At 40.4% G+C, this 23,376-nt stretch overlaps 1 protein-coding gene across 5 annotated transcripts in view; it reads right to left on the minus strand.

The window, feature by feature from the left end:
* Positions 1 to 3,513: 3,513 nt before the first annotated feature.
* Positions 3,514 to 23,376, minus strand: part of CDC25C (cell division cycle 25C) — a 38,599-nt gene continuing 18,736 nt past the window's right edge. For 4 of the 5 annotated variants that reach the window (XM_047731207.1, XM_047731209.1, XM_047731210.1 and 1 more), the window contains 7 exons: positions 10,161 to 10,313; positions 8,913 to 9,038; positions 7,051 to 7,113; positions 5,441 to 5,539; positions 4,773 to 4,906; positions 4,290 to 4,401; positions 3,514 to 4,090 (listed from right to left, as the gene is read on the minus strand). In XM_047731207.1, the coding sequence (XP_047587163.1) occupies positions 3,941 to 4,090; positions 4,290 to 4,401; positions 4,773 to 4,906; positions 5,441 to 5,539; positions 7,051 to 7,113; positions 8,913 to 9,038; positions 10,161 to 10,313 (837 nt within the window). In that variant the 3' untranslated portion in view covers positions 3,514 to 3,940. The remainder of the gene's footprint in view (positions 4,091 to 4,289; positions 4,402 to 4,772; positions 4,907 to 5,440; positions 5,540 to 7,050; positions 7,114 to 8,912; positions 9,039 to 10,160; positions 10,314 to 23,376) is intronic. The other variant, XM_047731208.1, reaches the window with a different exon arrangement.

Here is a 23,376-nt window from a genome sequence, read left to right on the forward strand (position 1 = left end):
ACAAATAAATAAATAAAATCTTAAAAAAAAAAAAAGAATCTATAATTGAGGCTCTTATATATTTAACATCTAATACAGTGAATAGAAAGGCACACTATTCTTTTTTTTTTTTTTTTTTTTTTTTTTTTTTTTTTTTTTATAGATTTTTTTTTTTCATTTATTTGACAGACAGACCACAAGTAGGCAGAGAGGCAGGCAGAGAGAGAGAGGAGGAGGAGGCAGGCTCCCTGCTGAGCAGAGAGCCCGATGTGGGACTCGATCCCAGGACCCTGAGATCATGACCTGAGTCAAAGGCAGAGGATTCAACCACTGAGCCACCCAGGCGCCCGAAAGGCACACTATTCTTTGATGAGGATTTGGTAGCAGCAAATCCATTTAGGGTATAGACACTGGAGCCATACTGCCTAGGTTCAAACCCCAACTCCACGGTTCATTAGCTGTGTGATCTTAAACAAGTTACTTTTTTTTTTTTTAAGATTTTATTTATTTGTCAGAGAGAGAGCACAAGCAGCGGGGAGCGGCAGGCAGAGTAAGCAGAGGGAGAAGCAGGCTCCCCCCCGAGGGAGCCCGATGGGGGATTTAATCCCAGGACCCCGACACAGATCATGACCTGAGCGGAAGGCAGCCACTTAACTGTCTGAGCCAACCAGGCATCCCTTAAACAAGTTACTTAATCCCTCTGTGTCTCAATTCCTTTACCTGTAAAATGTGCAAAATAATAAGTGCCTGCCTCACAGAATTGCTGTGAAAATTAAATGAGTTTATACATATAAAATGAATTCATAAAAAGTCTTGCATACAGTAAGCACCTAAAAAATATTAGTTACTATTATTATTCCTGAAAACAACATGAATCAAATCACATGGCATCTATGCAAAGGGAGGACATTATAAGAAATTATATAGGCAGCAAATGGAGCCTTTTAGTCAAATACATTTTTTTTCCACAAAGTAGATAAAATAATTAAGCTCTAGTTTTTGTTTTGCAACTCCAAACATCCACTTAATTAAGATTACTGTAATGGGAACATGTGTACCAGTCTCTTCCTGGGGGGGAGGGGGTTGGTTCCACTTTTCTGGGGAAAACGATCAGGAAATGACCCACTAGGGTAGGCAGTGAGTCAGGGGATCCCTTCCTCATACTTGGAAGTGGAGGTGCTTCAAACATTTTCCTCCTCAGGCCACCAGGAGTACCTGTTTAGCAGGGATAAGTATGTGGGGGTGGGACAGAGGAGCAGAGTATTCCCCTCAGCCATCTGCTCCTAATGTGGAAACAGCTTTTCTCTCCTTTCCCCTCTGCCCTTCTGAACTCTGAGCCCAAGGGCTCAGGGAGAACGCCAGGTAGCTTCCCTGTGGGTAGAGGCAGGATCGGGCGCGGTGGAGGCAGCAGGCTCTAGAAGCTGCATTAAAGAATACCGCAGTGCCCTCTGCTGGGAGGCACACGTAAGGCACTCCAGAAGAACCCTGGCCCCCGCTTGCAGACATCTGTCCAGCCACAGCCCTTCTTCCCTCCAGCTCACTTAAAAAAGGTTTCCATGCTCCAGAACTCAGGAAGAGGTCACTTTGGTCTCTATTCTGTCTCAGCCAGGCTTCAGAGCTCTTTGTCCTTTTCTTTTCTTTTCTTTTTTTAAGATTTTATTTATTTATTTGACACACAGAGACAGAAATCACAAGTAGCAGAGAGGCAGGCAGAGAGAGAGGGGGAAGCAGGTTCTTCACTGAGCAGAGAGCCCGATGTGGGACTCGATACCAGGACCCTGAGATCATGACCTGAGCCAAAGGCAGAGGCTTAACCCACTGAGCCACCCAGGCACCCATCTTTGTCTTTTTCTAGTCCTGAGCTATCACTCCCACTAGGTTAATATGGGAGATTGATAATTTTGAGTCAATTCCACTGCCACCCCAGGCCATAGGGGTGTATCTCACTATGAAGACAAAAGCCTACTTGCCTTAACAACTCTAAGAATGGAAAGCCTGGGATAGTGCTGAAGAATGCACTTTAAGGGCGCCTGGGTGGCTCAGTGGGTTAAGCCGCTGCCTTCGGCTCAGGTCATGATCTCAGGATCCTGGGATCGAGTCCCGCATCGGGCTCTCTGCTCGGCGGAGAACCTGCTTCCTCCTCTCTCTCTCTCTCTCTCTCTGCCTGCCTCTCTGCCTACTTGTGATCTCTGTGAAATAAATAAATAAAATCTTTAAAAAAAATGCACTTTAAAAGGTTTTCTTTTTTCTTTTTTTTTTTTTTTAAGATTTATTTGACAAAGAGAGAGAGGGTGCACAAGCAGAGGGAGTGGGAGAGGAAGAAGCAGGCTCCCTATTGAGCAAGGAGCCTGACGTGGGGCTTGATCCCAGGACCCTAGAATCATGACCTGAGCTGAAGGCAGATGCTTAACCAACTGAGCCACCCAGGTGCCCCTAAAAGGTTTTCTTTAAAAAAAAAAAAAAAAAAAACAGTAAATAAAAGGTCTTCCTTAAGTCTAATGGCTCGTTTGCTACTTTTCTATTCTTTTATTCCCTACCTTTAGACAGCACATATCTCTACTTCCAACTATCCCAAGTCCTAAACTCATCTCTGTGAGATGGGAAATGAAGTCAAGGAAAGAGATGGGAAATGGGAAAAGTCAAAATTCTATTGAGGTTGTAGATAAGGAATCTTTTTTTTTTTTTTTTTTAAGATTTTATCTATTCATTTACAGAGAGAGAGAGAGATTACAAGTAGGCAGAGAGGCAGGGGGAAGCAGGCTCCACGCCAAGCGGAGAGCCCAATGTGGGGCTCAATCCCAGGACCCTGAAATCATGACCTAAGCTGAAGGTAGAGGCTTAACCCACTGAGCCACCCAGGCAACCCAAGATAAGGAATCTTTTTAAGCCCAACTCAGACCTATAACCTGCTTTAGAGATGTTAATCACTATGGTTTTCTGAACCTAGTTATCACGGAGTGCTGAGTGTAGAGCACACTTTTAGGTAACTCATACTTGGAATGGTCTAGGAAAGGAAAGCTGGAATATTGCTAAAGAAGGCAATTTAAAAGGTTTTCCTTAAGAGGTGTCTGGGTGCCTCAGCTGGTTAAGTGAGCCCTATCTTGGGCTCTGCGCTGGGCAGCGAGATTCTCTCTCTCCCCCTCCCCCTCCGCTTCTTCCCCCTACCTCACCCCACCCCACCCCTGCTTAAACAAAACAAAACAAAACAAAAGTTTTCCTTACTTCCAGAACAGTGGTTCTCAAGCCTCAGCATGCATCAGAATCACCTAATAGGGAAAATTTTTTAAACCCATAATTCTGAGCCCTCAGAGGTCTTGCTTTAGTAGGTCTGCTGTGAGGCCTGAAAATTTACATTTCAAACAAATTCAGACAATGCCTATGGTCCAGGGCCCAAATCTGAGAACAAACAGTCTAGAGAAAAGTACCTTGGCCTCAGCTATATATCAAGATTGTTACACCTTTGTCTAAAGGAGATGAATTGATGATCTCTTCCTTAAAAAGATTTTCTAGGAGTAGACAGGGTTCACAATCAAATTTCTCATTCTGCAGTGTTTATTTTCCCATTTAAGAAAAAGGGAGAGAAGGAAACACAGAAGGCAAGCACAGAGAAAAAAGTTGGACAACTCTGTTGCAACAGGCAGAAGCCCAGGGAAAGAGCTGGCGGGCTTGTGAGAAGACATGTCTAAATGGAAAGAGAATACAAACACTTCCTGAAGCAACACAAATCTCCAGGTAACTCAAGGCCATACCCTTCTAGAGCCGGCTCCAGGACTCAGTCACCACCCAGCAGCTCTGCTAAAACCAACCCCCAGGTCTGGAATTTTATTAGCTTGGCAGCTTGTTGGCTTGCAAACATCTTCTAACAATCCTGGGTTTAGCCATATACAACATGGCTTCTTTCTGCTCAGCGTTTCTACTGTGTCTTTTGGTGACTCCTAGACAGCCAATCACTGACCCACTATCACGGGCTCACATCCTTCACCAGTAAGGCAATCTGCTCCTGCAGCTGCCGCTCTCCTTCCCATGCTTTGCTCTGGCTTCGACACCTCAGCAGCTCAGCCTTATGGTCTTGATGATGCATAGGGCAGTAGCTCTGTGGTTCGCACAGCTTCTGAAAGGTAGGGGACAAAGTAAGGGATACTCTAGTCTCCAGAACTTTACTAGGTTTAATAGAGATGCTGCTGGTGGTAGCTAAGAAGGAGCAGGAGTTTGTTCTTGGAGGGCTTTGCAGGCCCTGGAAGTTGCATGCTCAAGTTCGCTCCCCCAATACTGAGCTCTCCTGTTGTTGCCCCATGTGGCCCATCCTTTACCGTATATTCTGGAAAGAAGTCTCTGTAGCCCCCCTTGAGGATATAAAGTTCTGGGTAGTACAATGCAGGATACTGATTCAGAGCCCTGTCCTCTTGTCTCAGAGAGCGGCACCTTTAGAGAAAACCCAGAGGTGGGTGGGGTGGAGAGAAGCAAGGTCAGGATTCCATGTGTCATTCACTGGGGAGGGGAAGGAAGAATTGACTACGGGTAACCCAAAAGGACCTCCAGATCTCACTGTCTTTGCAAAACAAGATTCAAGCAAGTCACTCTTTCTCCTCTTCATTCCCAATCCTTTTTCCTTCACTGCTCCAAACTTTTTAAATTTTAGAAACCTTTCTTTCTACCCCCTTAACTTTAAACTACAATGGAAAGAATGCATTCAATCATTCCAATCTCTGTCTGAACTGGTCTGGGAAGTCTCCCTGGTTTTCCCAATTCAAGGTCCATTTCTAACACCCACCCTACCCCATATACACACTCACATTCGGGGACCCCTCTCTGAGGAGAATTCACAGTGGAACACGATGATTATTCTTTTCTGGGTGTTGAGAGGGACAATGGGCTTCTTCAGAAAGAAGTTATACAGTTCTTCCTGACTGTACAAGTTTAAAGCTTCCTGTAGAAAAATTTCAGTATTTCCTTAAGGGCCTGTGGATAGTTCCAATACTTAGAAATAACTGGGATACCATCTTGGAATATTTGGGCCAGGAAGTCTAAACTGTAAGCACTTTCAGGGCACAAGATCTAATTATATCTCTGTCTATCCCCAAAGTCTAGCATAGAGCTTGGCATGTAGTAGGTATTCAATAAATGTTTGTAGATCTGTCTACCCCCCCCCCCCCAATGCATAGGAATCATTGTGAAGAATGTCTATGAGAATCTGCAAGGTTCTTCTCCGTGCTTAGATTAATATTTTACTTCCAAGTAGGAGCTCTTGGCTCCAATAGAATAAAGGGAGATTGGTCTAGGAGGGAAAGGGAAAGTAAACTGCTCAAGGTTTACAGAATTAGAACAAGAATGAGGACTTGCAGCCTTGATGTGCTCCAAAAGTAGAAGCTCTGCCCTGGTTCTGGAGTTCATAGGACCTATGTCTATAGGCTCTACTCATTAAAGAGCTACCTCCAGCCCCTCTCCACTAACGTAACCTTACCCGGATGTGTCCTCCCAGGTACTCATATGGATAGCGGCAATCGATGATATAAAACTTCTCAATCAAGCTCTGGAACTTCCCTGACAGCAAGGCAGCCACCTACACAGAAATGAAGATTGAACACCCTGTTCCCTATCACTCTGGGAGACAAGACTCAATCACATGGTTCCTGATTTGCACTCCCTTTAGTCACCCAGAATTTCACCCGATGCCCAATCTCCAAAGGTCACCTATATTTGAAATGGGGCAATGGTTCATCCCTACCGCTCATTCAAAAGGATAAAATACGAAATGGTCTTTTTGGGGGCGCCTGGGTGGCTCAGTGGGTTGGGCCGCTGCCTTCAGCTCAGGTCATGATCCCAGGTCCTGGGTTCGAGCCCCACATAGGGCTTTCTGCTCAGCGGGGAGCCTGCTTCCTCCTCTCTCTCTACCTGCCTCTATGCTTACTTGTGATTTCTCTCTGTCAAATAAATAAATAAAATCTTTAAAAAAAAAAAAAAAAGAAATGGTCTTTTTGGAGCACCAAAGTAGCTGGTATTGCCGAGACATCAGGGAAAAACATATTCAAGGCACTCATCTAGAGGCAGGTGTGGATGCAATCAGCCTCTCAGAAGACACCAAAGGGCTTCTGCAGTAGTACAGGTAGCAGGGAGCAATTCTGACTTTCCAGACGAAATGGGAAATGGTTCCATCGTAAAGGAAGCAAGCAAGTCTTTCAGAAAAGGATATGTAAGAAAAGGGTTGATATCCTTAAGATACTTGTAGGAGTGCAAATTTGTTCAACCTTTCTGCAGCGAACTTTGTAAATGTAAATGTATTTACACTTTGAATCGGCAACTTCTTTCCCAACATCTTTAGTGAACAGAAAAGTACACAAAGACATGGCACAATATTCATCTCAGCCATTATTTTAGGTTATCAAATAATTTAAATATTAGCTCAAGTTATCAAGTAATTTAAAAAGTTACAAATAACTATTCAAAAATGGGGGTTAAATTATACATGCCAATATATATATAGCCATTAGAAGGATAATATAGATTTGTTTTACTGAGGTAGAAAGATATTTACAATGTCTTGCTACCCTTCAACACTACATGTTCATTATGATCCTATTTTTATCAAATATATTCCAGAATAAAATCTGGAAGGCCATAAGGAAACTATTACTAGTGGTTATCTCTGGTGGTGAGATTATGGGTAGGGTGACCAAATAATTATTGCACAAACTAGGACACTTTTGAGAGTGAAAGAGGATACTATTAATAATTATCATTAAAAAAAATAATAATTATCATGCACTGAAAGATGTCAATGGGATTGTAATGCCTAAATCAGGATGTAAGTTTACCCAAACTGAGTGATTTTATCTTTTTTCCTTCCCTCCCTTCTTTCCTTGCTTGCTTCCATAACAATTATCTATCATTTGTTTAATTAAAAACAAAAGCAAAAGAATGGGATAAATGGGAGTTCTTTAACACAGCTTCAAGTTGAATGAGAAGCCTATGTGAGTGAATATAGTGAAATACAATGGAAGTGGGGATTTTAGGGACAGAACAGACCAGATGGTAGCTTATGTAACCAGTTACCGTCTCCAGAAATCTGCTTACTGTTTCTGGGCTGACGTACTTCAGATCTTGGTGTCTCCCTGACACGGTTGGCAGCACATATACCTAGAAATACCCAAGAACTGAAATAAGAGCAAGTTTTCTAAACCTCAATTTGAGCTCAAAGACCTATATATTGCCCTTCTTTCCAAATGACCTTTAAAACTCCACATGTGGGGCACCTGGGTTGAGTTTTCTTTTTTTTTTTCTTTTTTTTTTTTTAAAGATTTTTTATTTGTCCATTTGACAGACAGAGACCACAAGTAGGCAGGGAGGCAGGCAGAGAGAGAGAGGAGGAAGCAGGCTCCCCGCTGAGCAGAGAGCCCCATGTGGGGCTCAATCCCAGGACCCTGGGATCATGACCTAAGCTGAAGGCAGAGGCTTTAACCCACTGAGCCACCCAGGCGCCCCTGGGTTGAGTTTTCAACTCTTGATTTCAGCTCAGGTCACAATGTCAGGATTCTGAGATTGAGCCCCACTATGGGCTCTGCACTGGGCTTGGAGCCTGCTTAAGATTCTCTCTCTACCTCTCCCTCTGCCACCACCCCAGCCCCTGCACGTGCGCGCGTGCTCTCTCTCTCTCTCTCTCTCATTCTCAAATAAATAAATAAATAAATAAAACCCAAGAAGCCTTCAAAAGAATCAGTAGTCTCCATAATGCACATATGCAGCAATTCCATTTCTATGAAGTGATTCTAAGGAATGAATTAAGGACTCACACAAAGTTTTAGATTTAGCTACCAAAAAAAAAAAAAAAATTAGCTACAAATATGCCCATCTTGGTATACTTCATAAGGAAAAATTATAAAAGTAAATATCCTACAAGAATTTATGAGCAGGGGTGCCTGGCTGGCTCAGTCGGTAAAGCATGCAACTCTTGATTGTGGAGTTTTGAGTTCAAGCCCCACATGGGTGTGGAGATTAACTTAAACATTTTTTTAAAAAATGTAATTAAAAAAAATATGAGAAACAGACTGAGGGTTATGGTGGGGGGATGGGTAAGCCTGGTAGTGGGTATTAAGGGGGCACATATTGCATGGAGCACTGGGTGTGGTTCGTAAACAATGAATCTTGGAACATGAAAAAAAAAATAAACTTAAGATGTTAAAAAAATAAAAATAAAAAAATTATGGGCAGCCAAAAAAATGAAATACTGTACTATTAAAAATACAAAATGATGAAGCTGAATTGTTTATTGGCATGAAAAGATGTTCCTGATACACTAAATGATGAGGAAAAAAAGCCAGTGAATCACAATATATATAATATATTAATATATGTTAATATATTATATATATAATATATATATAAATATATACATATATATTAATTTTTTAAAACTTCTATGTATTTATTTGAGAGAGAGTAAGCCAGAAAGAGAGAGAGGGAGAGAGAAGGAGAAAAGGCAGAGGGAAAAGCAGACTCCCCGCTGAGCAGGGAGCCCCATGGGGGACACAATCCCAGGACTCTGGGATCATGATCCAAGGCCAAGGCAGATGCTCAACTGACTGAGTCAACCAGCTGCCCCCAAGCAATATTTTTTATAAGACTTGAGGTATATTTCATTTTCTACTTTTACTGTAATGACCAAGTATTATTTACATAATTTTAAAAGATATTTTTAAAAGGAAAAAAGTAAAACGCCTCATGCTTCCCTACTGCTCTGGATTTTCCCAGAATGAATAAGAAATACCTTCTCACTAGAAAGGCTTAGGGTCTAAATCTACCACCAGAGCATCTTCAGTTTATCATATAGTCCTTGGTGAGGATGCATAATTATACCTAGCGTCCTCTTTAAGCAAAGAAAAAAAGACTCAGACCCAAAATGCCTCAATGGAATATAAGATTAATATAACCAAACTCACCTTGGAGAAATCACCAATCAGAGAGCCCTGGTTAGAATCTTCCTCCAGCATCTGAATGACATTAATGTCACAGAGAGAAACTGTCTTCTTTAGACCTAAGCCCTGAGGATGACAAGAATCCCCCCACTGCCAATTTTCATGTTAAAGATTTAAAAACCAGGAGAGGGAAGGAGTGGAGACTTATTAAAAATTTGTACACCCTTTGAAAAAAAATGCAAAAAGATTTGGCTGTAAAAATCAATATCCCAGCAGGTTTATAATAGAGAAAGATTACTAATAAATAAGAGTCTTAGTTAAGCAAATCATATTTCACACATTATATTCCTATTATGCACTATAAAGTTATATTGTAGATTAATTTCATTGTCACAAAAAGAAATTCATGATATTCTTAAGAAAGTGAGAAAACTAGTACTTTGTAATACCACTTTATTATTATTATTATTATTTTAGATTGTATTTATCTAAGGGATAATGAGAAAGAGAGAGCACAGGGAGGGGGGCGGGTAGGGTCAGAGGGAAAAGCAGACTCTCTGCTGAGCAGGGAGCCGGATGTGGGACTTGATCCTGGAATTCCAGGATCACGACCTGGGCTGAAGGCAGTCGCTTAACTGACTCAATCATCCAGGTGTCCCATTCTGCTTTTTTTTTTTTTTAAGATTCTATGTAATACCACTTCAATAAAAGAAAAAAAAAACTGCATCAAAGAGTCTCAAAGAATGTACACCACATGTTGACAATAATTGTCTCTGGCCTATGGGATTATGGGCATTTCACATCAGCTTCTTTTATGTATAACTTCTATACTATCATATGCTGATTTTATAAAATAGTATTCAGATTCTTTTTTAAAGGAGGGGTAGGGAATGAAAACTAAATTTTTCAAAAGTTGCCTCCTACCAAACCAGTGTGCTTCATGATGCTGTTTCTGTCAGAACACAGGTAAAACAGTAGTAAATATCCTTACCATTCCAGGTTTCCCTGTGTCCTCTCAAATCTTATAAAAGAAGGTTGGGAAGAAGTATGCCAACATTATTTTCAAAAGTATAATATAACAGATATTTATTGTTAAATATTTTATATACGGGTACAATGTAAAAAAGACAAGGAAGACATAAAGAACAAAGAGATAAAAGTAGAAGTAATGAGAAAGAAGACGAGATATCCTAAAATAATCCTCATACCAAAAAAGCAGAGAATACGATGAGATAGAGGATTAAATAGATTCTCATCTTAAAAAGTTCTTACCTTCCCGAGCTCTTTTTGGTTAGAACAATACTCCTTTTTTTCTTTATCTGGTATTGGGTTGTTCTTGAATTTTAACACCCGCTTCAGTCTTGGTCTGTTCAAATTCTCTGGCAACGAAGGGGAGCGATACAAGGAGCTTCTGTTCAGAGATGCCTGTATGGGAATATCAACCCCATATGTTCTTACTCCTCTAAGTGTGTCTGCATGCCAGTAGCATGAACATCTTCTGCAAACTTGTTAGAACTGACGAATCCTAGATGTTGAGCCTCACCCCAGACCTACTGAATTAAAATCTGCATTTTAGGGGCACCTGGGTGGCTCAGTGGGTTAACCCTCTGCTTTCGGCTCAGGTCATGATCTCAGGGTCCTGGGATCGAGCCCCACATTGGGCTCTCTGCTCAGCGGGGGAGCCTGCTTCCTCCTCTCTCTCTGCCTGCCTCTCTGCCTACTTGTGATCTCTCTCTGTCAAATAAATAAATAAAAATCTTTAAAAAAAAATCTGCATTTTAGCAATCTACCCCAGTGATTTCTAGCTACACTCAAGTTTGATAGGCAAAACCCTAGGTAAGCAACCATTCTTCCCCTCCTCATTAACATCTTTCTTCTCAGAGTACATGATGTTCCATCTCCCCAAGATGTATTAAATCTAGCCAAACCAAATTCACCACCTGACCATCTTAAATGTACCAATTCTTGCAAAAGAAAGCAAATGCAAGCTCAGTTCCTCTAGGCAAGTGAAAATCAAACCAACCAACCTAATCCCAGTTTCACTATGGGATCCTAAGACTAACAATCAAGATTTAAGGACCCCAACAAAAATGAAGATGACAAACCAAAAAGGTCAGCCTACGTAAAAAGTACTAAGCAGCAAGAGTATGTGTCACTTTGGGGGGGTAGTAATTTCTTTGAGGGAGAAAAAAAAATAACTCGGCTTTCTTATAAAGCAGGTTGTTAAAGGGAAAGAAAAATAGCAACATAAGCATCATGCAAGGGAAGAGGGAACACCAGAAGCTAGTATCAGGAGGACCATTACAGGGTTGATACTATGAAGCCCATTGGGAAAAAATGGATTAAATACCATGAGGAACTGGCCTTGGAAGTTACTAACTCAGACTAAAGTACAAGAAGATGGACTACTGTCTCCTTGAAAGCCATGATTTTAGTCTTATAACCAGAGGCAGGGAGAAGTATTAAATGACCTATGATAACAACTTTCAATTAATCTAAGATCATTTTAAAATTTTAATTTTAGTAATCTCTATATCCAACGTGGGGCTTGAGCTCATGACCCCAAGATCAAGAGTCCCATGCTCTATTGACTGAGCCAGCGAGAGATCCTTCAACTAATCTAAGATTCTTACCCTCTGTTTCCAGATACCCTCTGCCCTATATGAAAGCCAGAAGTTCCTACTTTATACACTCACCTCACTAGAAACTATGGATTGATTTAGAAGGGGGGCTAGATAATAAGAGAACCATAACTAGAAAATAAGTTGATGGTCAATGGTTTCTGGGAGAATAAAATAAAAACATCAATATTATACTTTATAATAACTATATCTATTACAGTGTTTGCCACATCCGTGGTCCCATCTAAGGGAAACTCCATTGTTCCCATTACCAGCTGAAAGTACAGTTCACATTTTACAAACCAGTATTTTACACCTACCTGTCCCCTTGGGTCCCTGGTAATCAACTCCCTTTGTCCCCACAAACCTACCCAGAGCCACTGACCAGCCCATAGTGTTGTTTGTTGTTGTTGTTTTTTTTTAAAAGATTTTATTTGACAGACAGAGATCACAAGTAGGCAGAGAGGCAGGCATAGAGAGAGGGGGAAGCACGCTCCCTGCTGAGCAGAAAGCATGATGCGGTGCTCGATCCCAGGACCCTGGGATCATGACCTGAGCCTAAGGCAGAGGCTTTAACCCACTGAGCCACCTAGGCGCCCCTACCTAGACTTCTTGACAGACTTCGCTTCATATAACTTCAATTCTGCCCTGAAAAGAATGCAGGAAGAAGCCAGATCAGAATTTCAAATTTAAGGGCCTTAGTGCAACCTTTGTTTCTTTTAACCAAAAAAGCCTCTCTAGAAGACACCAAATTCTTAAGCTAAGGGCTTATTGTATTTTATTATTTTTTAAAAGATTTATTTGTTATTTTAGCAGTGGGAGGGACAGAGGAAAAGGGAGAGAGAGAATCACAAGCATACTCCCCACTGAGTGCAGAGCCGGATGCCGGCTCGAGATGCCGGGCTGGATCTCATTACCCTGAGATTACAACCTGAGCCAAAACCAAGAGTCAGAGACTCAACCAACTGAGCCATCTAGGCTCGAGAATCGATTCCATTTACTATAGCACCAAGAACCATAAGGGCTCATTGTTAAGAGTTTGGAATGAATTAGCTACTAAGGGAAATATTTCCTTTTTTTTTGTATTATATCTAAGAAATCTTAACCTAACCCAAGATCACAGAAATTTTCTCCTATGTTTTTTTCCTTCAGATGTTTTATAGTTTGAAAATTCATATTCAGGTCTATTATCCATTTTGTACTAATTTCTACATAAGGTGTAAGGTATGGATTGAGGTTTTGTTTTTCATCTAGATTTTCAATTGCTCCAGCACAATTTGTTGAAAAGACAGTTTTCTCCATTTAATTTCTTTGTATCTTGGTCTAATTATCAATTGACAACATATGTATGAGTCTATTTCTCAAATCTCTATTCTCTTGCACCAACACTTTAGTTTTCTGGTAGCTATTATTATCATGGTGATAATAAAGCTGATAAACATCTTCTTGAGTTTCATATGGTCTAAAGGCAAGAATCCCGAAATAAATGATAGGAGAAAACTATTTTAACAGACAGAAACAGTCACTACTGTTCTGACAGATTCTTCCCAAAACATTTATATAAAAACAAATGGAAACTTACTGCGAAGAGCATACGTGTTTGGTCATGAAGGGATGATGATAGTGAGGGTATTGTAGCTATGTCTAGTCACAAGTTTCCCAGTTCTCAGAAGCAGGGTTGGGGGGAACCCAGGACCAGCTGGCTTAGATTGCATTCAACATCTAACTTTCCTTTTCCTCCAACATCTTAGAGAGTTTCTTTCTTTAAGGAATCAATGAACACTTTCAATATCTGGGAGTTTTAAGCACTGAAATGACCAGGTAGAAGAAAAGGAAACTTGCTAAGCTTGATTCTACCTACAGATTTTTATAAAAAGGTGTAAATGAATAATCACTGTTTTGTAAACTGAGGAGGCATCACCATTTCCTCATGGCCTACACACTGTTCAATATACACAGACTTGCTTCTGTTTGTACTACTCACTGTTCTTGTCAAGATTCTCAACAATCTTCATGTCACCGTATCTGACACTCATTTCTTTAGACATCTATCTTTCTGAACTTCATAGTGGCTTCCACTGAGTTGGCTATGGCCATCTTCCTTGGCTTCAATGTCACCTCCTAGTTTAGTTTAATGCTAGTATAGGCAATCCCTAAACTAAAAGAACCATGATGTTTCTACCTCTCTATTGCTCCTTTTCAGTCTTCTTTGTTAGGCCTCCTCACCTACCAAACCTTTAACAGATGTTGGATTCATCAGGGCTAGGTCCTGGTCCTTTTTTATTCCTCACTTTTGCCTTATATGACTTTTTCTACCTGTGAGTTCAAATTTTCCCTCTATACAGATGACTCTCAAATATCTGTTTCCAATCAAAACTTCTGCTCTCACTTCCAGATTTCCATAGCCACGTACTTGCTTGATAATTTCTGAGTACCTACTAGATGATAGAGCAGTGAATAAGGGAGTGGAAAAAATAAATAAATGTACTATGTGTTTTTAGGTAGCAGCATGTTCTACAGGTAAAAAAATAAAGGAGAATCAAAAGACAGGAGACAAATTTGGGTTGGAAAACTTGTCAGGAAAGGCCTTTCCGATAAGATGACATAGGTGGAGAAATGAAACTAAATTTTGCCCAGGGGAAAATTTGTTCCAGGCTGAAGGAATAACAAATGCAAAGGCACTGGTGAGACTAGCAAGGCCAGTAATGGTCACATTTGGTATGGTACCATTTTTAGAAACCTCAAAAACTAACTGAAGCAATACCATAAACCAACTAGACCTAACAGACATCAACAGAACACTGTACCCAACAACAGAATGTATATTCTTCTCAAATATACATAAAATGTTCTCTAAGAAAGACCATATGCACTAAGTCATAAACTAGCCTCAATAAATTTTGAAGGACTGGAATCATACAAAGTAAGTTCTCTAACCATAATGGATTCATCAGAAATTAATAACAGAAAAAAATGTGGAAAATTTGGTTAAGTGGAAATTAAATAACACACTCCTAAATACTCATTGGGTCAACAAAGATCTCAAGGGAAATTAGAAAGTACTTTTGGATGAATAAAAATGAGGATATGACATACCAAAATTCATGTTAGGATAAAGCTAAAGTAGTGTTTAAGTGAAAATTTATAACTGCAAAGGCCCATTATAGAAAAAAGAATGCTCTCAAGACAATGACCTAACCTTCCATCAAAAAAGAAACTAAATCCAAAGCAAGCAGAATCAAGGAAATAAAGATTAAAGCAAAATCTTAATGAAGTAAAGGACAAAAAAAAGAGAAAACAACAGAACCAAAAGTTGATTCTTTGAAAAGATCAATAAAATTGATAAATTTTAGCTAGACTAACCATGAAAAAGAGAAGACTCAAATTATTGAAATTAGGAAAGAAAGAAGGAACATTATTAGCAATTTTTCAGAAATAAAAAGGATCGTGGGGGATACTATGAACAACTATATATCAATGAATAAGAAAACTCAGATTAAATGGGCAAATTCTTAAAATGACAAAAACCACTGAAACTGACTCGAGAAGGAACAGAAAACCTGACCAGACCTACAAAAAGTAGAGATTGAATTAGTAATTTAAAAACTTCCCACAAAGAAAAGCCTAGGTCCCAATGGCTTTACTGGTGAAATTGGCCTAACATTTTAAAAGAACAAAAAACAGGGGTGCCTGGGTGGCTCAGTTGTTAAGCATCTGCCTTCAGCTCAGTTCATGATCCTAGGATTCTGGGATCAAGCCCCACATCAGTTTTCCCACTCAGCAGGAAGCCTGCTTTTCCCTCTCCCCTGGCTTGTGTTTACTCTCTTGCTGTCTCTCTCTATATATCAAATAAATAAATAAAATCTCTAAAAAACAAACAAAAAAACCCACACCAATTCTACAGAATTCTTCCAGAAAATTTAAAAAGAAAGAATTCTTTCCAATGATGAAAGACATTACAAGAAAAACAAAACACTAAAGATTAATCTCTCATGAACAGAAATATAGAAATCCTCAATAATATTTCAGTAAATCTAATCAACAACATATAAAAAGGAAAATACATCATAACCAAATAATGTTATCACAGGAATGGGAGGTTGTTTTAACATTCTAAGATCAATGTAATTAACCACATTAATAGGTTAAAAAAAATAAAACTCACATGATTATCTCAATAGATGCAGAAAAGGCATTTGGCAAAATCTATTACCTATTTCTGCTAAAATCTCTTAGCAAACTGAGAATAGAAAGGAACTTCTTCAGCCTGACAAAGGGCATCTCAAGGAAGCTATCACTAGAGGTGCATGGGTGGCTCAGTTGGTTAAGCAGCTGACTCAATCTCAGGTCAGGTTTTCATCTCAGGGTTATGAATTTGAGCCCTGTGTTGGGCTCCATGCTGGTTGTGGAGTCTACTTTGGGGGAAAAAGAAAGAAAGAAAGAAAGAAAGAAAGAAAGAAAGAAAGAAAGAAAGAAAGAAAGAAAGAAAGAAAGAAAGAAAGAAGGAAAGAAAGAAAGAGAGAGAGAGAGAGGCACCTGAGTGGCTTAGTTGGTTGAGCATCTGGCTCTTTCTTGGTTGTGGCTCAGGTCATGATCTCCCGATTGTGAGATCAGGTCCCATGTGGGGCTCCCTGCTTTAGCACATAAAAAGAAAGAATTCTTTCCAATGATGAAAGACATTACAAGAAAAACAGAACACTAAAGATTAATCTCTCATGAAATTAATCTCTCCTTGAAATTTCTTTTTTTAAAAGATTTTTATTTATTTATTTGTCAGAAAGAAAGAGAGAGCACAAGCAGGGAAAGTGGCAGGCAGAGGCAGAAGCAGGCTCCCCAGTGAGCAAGGAGCCCAAAGTGGGACTCAATCCCAGAACCCTGGGATCATGACCTGAGCCAAAGGCAGATGCTTAACTGACTGAGCCACCCAGGTGTCCCATCTCCTTGAGATTCTTTCCCTCTTTCTTTCCTCTGCTCCTCCCTCTACTTGCGCTCTTTTGCTTTCTTTCTCTCTCTCAAATAAATAAAATCTTAAAAAAAAAAACCCCTCATAACTAACATCATACTCAATGGAGAAAAACTGGATACTTTTCCCAAAAGATCAGGTACAAGGCAAAGTGTTCTCAATAAGTTTTAAGATTGCAAATGAGTCCTGATACCAAAGAACTGGTATTCTTTGGTATTAATCTAGGAGATTAATACAGAAGGGAGAAGTATTAATCTAGGAGATTAATACAGAAGGGAGAAAAAGAGAGCCGATTCCTACAGGAGCAGACAAGAGGAGATGCTTCCATGTGACTCAGGGGTTTTGCAAAATGTTTACATTGACCTACTGGGCCCTACATGACCTGTCCTGCTACCTACTCTCTAGCCTCAACTACCACTGTGCACCTGCTTACTTTGCTCCAGCCACCCTGGCCTTCTTGCTGTTCCATGGAACATGCCTAGCACACCCCCACTTCAGAACCATTACATTTGATCTTTCTTCTGTCTAGAAAAATTCATCCTTTCTTATTAACTGTTTGGCTCCCTCACTGCTTAAGATGTCTGCTCAAAGATCTGTGAGGTCTTCTCTAATCTATGCAACCTATCAAAAATAATTCCCCCTCTACTCCAGCCTAATCCAGGTACTCCCTATTCTCTTTATCCTGCTTTTTTACCATAGTATTTTACCATCTGTCATATTATAAATACATTTGTTTCTTTATCTGTTTCCTCCTGACTAGGATGCAAGCTCTACAAGAGAACAAACTTTACTCTGTTATTGTGTTCGGTACTGTATCTCCAGCATTACCAAATGAAGGAATGATTGAATGAATGAATGAAGAGGAGGAAGTGCAGAGGGGGAGGGAGCTTTAGATAGGAGGAGGGACACTTATGCAGTATAACAAGAGGGATGGCAGTTATATGGATATGAGAGCAGATAGGATGCTGTGTTTGGTGAGAGAAGAAGGTAGTTTTCTTCTAACTGCTTATGTTTTCCCTTTGAAATAAAAACACTTGGAACTTAACATGTCTACACTCATCCATGATCCTATCCTTCTTTTACAGCCTGTCTGTTCTGTATCCAAAACACCTTCTGAATTCATCCATTTCTGTTTCTGTAGCCACCACCATAGCCTAGGCTACAATCAACCCTTCCTGAGACTTCCGCAATAGCTTCCTATCCTACTCTTACTGCTTCCAACATCCTCCCTCCTTCAAACTCTTAATCCTTCCTACTCTTCTTTATCCAGCAACAAGAGTGGTCTTCATAAAACAAACGTATTATTCCTCTACTGAATATCCTCTAATGGCTTCCCAATGCACTTAGAATAAGATCCACACACTCACCATAGCGCTAAGGCCCTGCATGATCTGTCTCCTGCTTACCTCTTCTGTCCCACCTCAGGCAACGCTCCCCGTCCCTCACAATGGCTTCTCAGTACCTTGTACACACCAAGATCTACTCAAACTTGGGACCTTTGCACCTACAATATTCCCTCCTCATGGAATGCTCTGGCTCTAGTCATGTCGTGTATGGTTCATGCACAACTAGAGTGACCAGCTCACCCAAATTTGTCTGGGACTTTCCCAGTTTAAGCACTGAAAGGCCCAGGTCATAGGAACCTCCTCAATGGCAGGCAAACTGGGACAGTTTATCAACCTGTTCTCAACTAAATCTCTCTTTCTCAAGGAGGCCTTTCTTATTTATTTCCATTTATGTATTTATTTTTAAAGATTTTATTTATTTGTCAGCAAGAGAGCGCACAAGCAGGGGGAGCAGCAGGCAGTACAAGCAGAGGGAGAAGCAGGCTCCCCACTGAGCAAGGAGCCCAATGTGGGACTCAATCCAAGACCCTGGGATCATGACCTGAGCCAAAGGCAGACACTTAACCAACTGAGCCACCTAGGTGTCCCTATTTATTCCCATTTAAAGGTCTCCTTCTATTAAGGTTTATCTCAGTCCCCTTTTTTTTCCTTCATCACACTTGGACAATTTGCAATGATTAAGTTATCTTGCCTCTTTTGGCAGTCATTTGCAATTTGGCTAAAGTTGGACATTTAGTAATATCTCAAATTTAATGGGGAGGCAGCCCTGTCGCCTGATAAGGAGACCAAAGGGGGACAAATAATCCTTTTTCCATTCTCTTATAATCAACCAGATATTCCTGACTGGATTTTGAAGATCGAAGAATAACACAAAAGCACAGGGTTGGCTGAGTCTTTTTTATGGCTGCAGCACCACAGTGGAGAATATAGTAGGTGGCAGCAAATGGTCCTCAGCAGTACGGTCCAGCAGCAGGTTGGATGAACTTCTGGGGCAGGGAGCCAGCAATGGTAACACTGAGTATCTAGCCAGTAGGTGGTGACATCCCAAGCACAAAGACCCCACAGCAGCACTTGGCCTTACCTTGTTTTCCAGCCTTCCTGGTAATTCTGGGTTCTTCAATACCCTCCAGAAAATCCCTTTTCTGCCTGAGGTAACTAGAAATCATTTTCTTTTATTTGCTACCAAGAACCTAACTAGAACATCTATTAACCTGTATACACTTCTGTTGTTGATGTCTCCTTGACAAGAATATGAACTCCAAGAAGGCATAAACCTAGTCTGTATTGTTCACCGTTGTGTTACCACTGTTAATCACAGGGCCTGACACTTAACAGGCACTCAGTAAATATTTTTTAAATGAATACATCAGAAATCACTAAGGTTATACAAATCTCCTTGCTATCTATTTCCATTTAGCATCAAAGAGATAAACCCAATAACAAAAATCCCTAATTTTTTTGTATTCTAAAATCTACTGCTCTGCATATTTCTCTATAGTGTACCCTCAACTGAAAGTAATGCTGTAAGAGTCACAATGCATTAAAATGTGCAAATAAGGGGACTTAATATTTTTTAAATACACACACACACACAAAAAACCCTCAAAAAATACCTCAGAGCCAGAAGCTATTCTTCTATATAAACAAACAAAATTTCCAGATTATTTGCTATAATCAGGGGTCAGTCTATTTTAAACCTACCTTTCTATACTGTCTGTATTATACAACTCAGAATGATGTTTCTAAGATGATGAAAAAAATCTTCATCAAGGAAAGATTCAATCATGTCCTCTGTACTGTGCTTATTGTTTCATAGAAGAGATTAAACACATTAGGTAAATTTTCAACAAGAAAACTGAAAACAGAAAATTTTCCTTTTATCAACATTAAATTTAATTACTAGCTAATACTAGTTGAGACTTAACTGTATCAGCTACATTTTGGAAATATGAAGACTAACATATATTTGTAAGAGCACAACTAAATGTTCACCTTACATTGCTCCCCCCCCCCCCCCCCCCCCCCCCCCCCCCCCCCCCCCCCCCCCCGCTCAGAAGGCCTAGCAATCTTTCCCCATGCTAACTATCCCTAAACTTGTTTTTCCACAGATCTACCCTCTATTATCAGTGAGTCCTCAAAAAGGTTTGTTTCAGGAAGGTCACTGTCAATTCTCCCAATATCCATCTTATCTCTTTCAGATTATATCTTGGTTCTGTTGTTTTCCCATAAACTGCTGACATCAAAACAAAACAGGATTTAATACTGTGTTATATAGCAGGGTGCATCAAAATCACTTGGAGGGACTGTTAAAACAGACTGCTGGGCCCCACCCTCAGTTTCTGATTCAGAAGGTTGGGTTGGGGCGCAGTCATTTGCACTGCTGAGAAATTCCTACCTGATAATGATGGTGCTGCTCCAGGGACATACTTTTTAGAGGGTTCTAGATCTGACCTGCCATTATAGTAATACTAATGACACATGGTAATCTGCATTGGTTAAAACTCAAAAAAATTAAAACTTCAGGGGCACCTGGGTGGCTCAGTGGGTTAAGCCGCTGCCTTCGGCTCAGGTCATGATCTCAGAGTCCTGGGATGGAGCCCCGTATCGGGCTCTCTGCTCAGCGGGGAGCCTGCTTCCTCCTCTCTCTGCCTGCCTCTCTGCCTGCTTGTGATCTCTCTGTCAAATAAATAAATAAAATCTTAAAAAAAAAAAATTAAAACTTCAGTTTCTCAGTGGCACAAGCCACATTTTATTTTATTTTATTTTTTTTTTAAGATTTTTATTTATTTATTTGACAGAGAAAAATCACAAGTAGGCAGAGAGGCAGGCAGAGAGAGGAGGAAGCAGGCTCCCTGCTGAGCAGAAAGCCCGATGCGGGGCTCGAACCCAGGACCTGGGATCATGACCTGAGCTGAAGGCAGCGGCTTAACCCACTGAGCCACCCAGGCGCCCCCACAAGCCACATTTTAAATGCTTCAAATCCACGTAGTAGTTACTATATTGGAGAGATATAAAGCATTTCCATCATCTCAGAAAGTTTTACAGAACAGCAGTGTTCTAGATAATTGATCCACCACCCTTCCTAACACTTCAATCCATTCAAACTCTGGGTATTCAACCTTATGAAACCTATGCAAAAAGCAAATGTTGGGATGCCTGGGTGGCTCAGTCAGTTAAGCATCTGACTCTTGATTTTAGCTCAGGTCATGATAATGATCTTGCGGTCCTGGGACTGAGCCCTGTGTCAGGTTCTGAGCTCAGTACAGAGTCTGCTTGGAATTCTCTCTCCCTCTGCTCCTCCCATGCTTGTTCCCTCTTTCTATTTCTCTCAAATAAATAAATAGATAGATAGATAGATAAATAAAAGCAAATGTCACTATTACATATTCCTGGGACAATTTTTACCTCCCAGGCATATTCAGAAAAAGACACCCTGATACTGGTAAAAACACCAGCTCGGGAGTCAGGCAGATCTCTCAGCTTAAATCCAGACTCTACCAATGGTTAACTTTGTGACCTTGGGTAAGAGCCTTTATTCCATGGTCTGATATTCTCCTCCTAAAACATGAAAATATTAAAGAAAAAACAAAAGGGAGAGAAGAAAAAAAATAAAGGGGCATCATACTCCTATTTCAGGATTGACATGAAAATTAAAAGCAATGAAGAATATAAACAGCTCAGCACACAGTGCCCAGTATGAACAGTCAATAAATGGAACCTACTCTTATTACCTGCCTCTCATTTTTCTTTTCCATTCTTGTCTCCCAAGACACTACTCAAAACACTAAAATCCAGACTACTTATTTCCCCACATGCATACCACATTCTAAAAACTGAAAACCCCTCAGAGAGGGACTTCACAACTTCTTAAATACTTGCACCAAGTTTCTCCTGCACTCCACATTACCTTCTCAGTAAGCAGGGACAAAACAAAACAAAAACAACAACAAAAAAAACCCCTGCAACCCTTCACTTCCTCTACCACGAAGAATTCAAACTTGTCACATCCTCAAACTAACTAAAATTTCTGCTAGCTCTCAAAGTTTCTAAACCAGAGACTTCTTCTTCCTTGGCAACTTTCAACCACATTGTTGTTCTTACCTTACTGAGTCTACCCAGTGAGACATTTGGCTCCTTATCCAGGCTTTGTTTGATTCATCATCATCTACTTCTCTGCTACTTTTTGTTGTTGTTGTTGTTGTTGTTAGAGAGAGAGAGAGAGCACAAGCAGGAGGAGCAGCAGGCAGAGGGAGAAGCAGGCTCCCTACTGAACAAGAAGCCCAATGTAGGACTCAATCCCAGGACCCTGGGATCACAACCTGAGCCGAAGGCAGACGTTTCACCAACTGAGTTACCCAGGTGTCCCATTCTGTGCTACTTTCACAATCACTTATGCTAACTCAACCCCATTTGACGTTTTCATCTGCCAGTGGAAACCTCTAACATTCAATCATCCCTGGAGCTCTAAAGTCTCCAATCTTGCTACTAGGCAACAGCACACTATGCCATGCAGGTCTATCACATTAAACCTTACAAATGTCACTTTATTAGCTTTTTAATAATTCCTCTCTGAGGTTTCCAAAAGTTGATTATGACTTTCTCCAAATTCTTCAAGACTGTCACCTAACACTCTTCCTCTGAGTCACAGATTACTGCAACTTTCACTTTGCTAAGGCCATCAAGGCCATCAAGCATCCCTTCTCTACCAGTCTTTATAACTCCATGCATTTTGGACCTTATACTACAGTAATTAAGCACTTTTACTACACTACATTATAATAATTAAACATTAGTAATTGGCAAGTATTGTTCTAAATGAAATAGTTATCAAAGCCTTTTCTTTTTTGTAGATTAAGGAAGTGAAGCATATGGGATGCCTGTATGGCTCAGTTGGTTAAGCATCTGTCTTCAGTTCAGGTCATGATCCCAGGGTCCTGGGATTGAGTCCCACATTGGGCTCCTTGCTCACTGGGGAGCCTGCTTCTCCCCCTGCCTGCCACGCCCCCTGCTTGTGTGCACTCTCTCTCTCTGGCAAATAAATAAATATTTTTTTTGTTTTTGGGCGCCTGGGTGGCTCAGTGGGTTAAGCCGCTGCCTTCGGCTCAGGTCATGATCCCAGGTCCTGGGTTCGAGCCCCACATCGGGCTTTCTGCTCAGCAGGGAGCCTGCTTCCTCCTCTCTCTCTGCCTGCCTCTCTGCCTGCTTGTGATTTCTCTCTGTCAAATAAATAAATAAAATCTTTAAAAAAAAATATTTTTTTGTTTTTAAAGATTTTATTTAATTATTTCACAGAGAGAAACAGCAAGAGAGGGAAAACAAAAAGGGGGAGTGCTCAATGTCCAAAAGAGAACATATCTTACTCTCTTTGAATTCCTCCTTCTTTTCAAATTCATTGTAGTGTCAGCACTGCTCTAGTTACTCAAAGTTAAAAGCAGCACCCTACTAAACTTCTAGGTCTTTCCTTTTTTTTTTTTTTTAATTAAAGATTTTATTTATTTATTTGACAGACAGAGATCACAAGTAGGCTGAGAGACAGGCAGAGACAGAAAGAGAGAGAG

This window comes from Lutra lutra, chromosome 5 (assembly GCF_902655055.1).
Source record: "Lutra lutra chromosome 5, mLutLut1.2, whole genome shotgun sequence".
Classification (NCBI taxonomy): domain Eukaryota; kingdom Metazoa; phylum Chordata; class Mammalia; order Carnivora; family Mustelidae; genus Lutra; species Lutra lutra.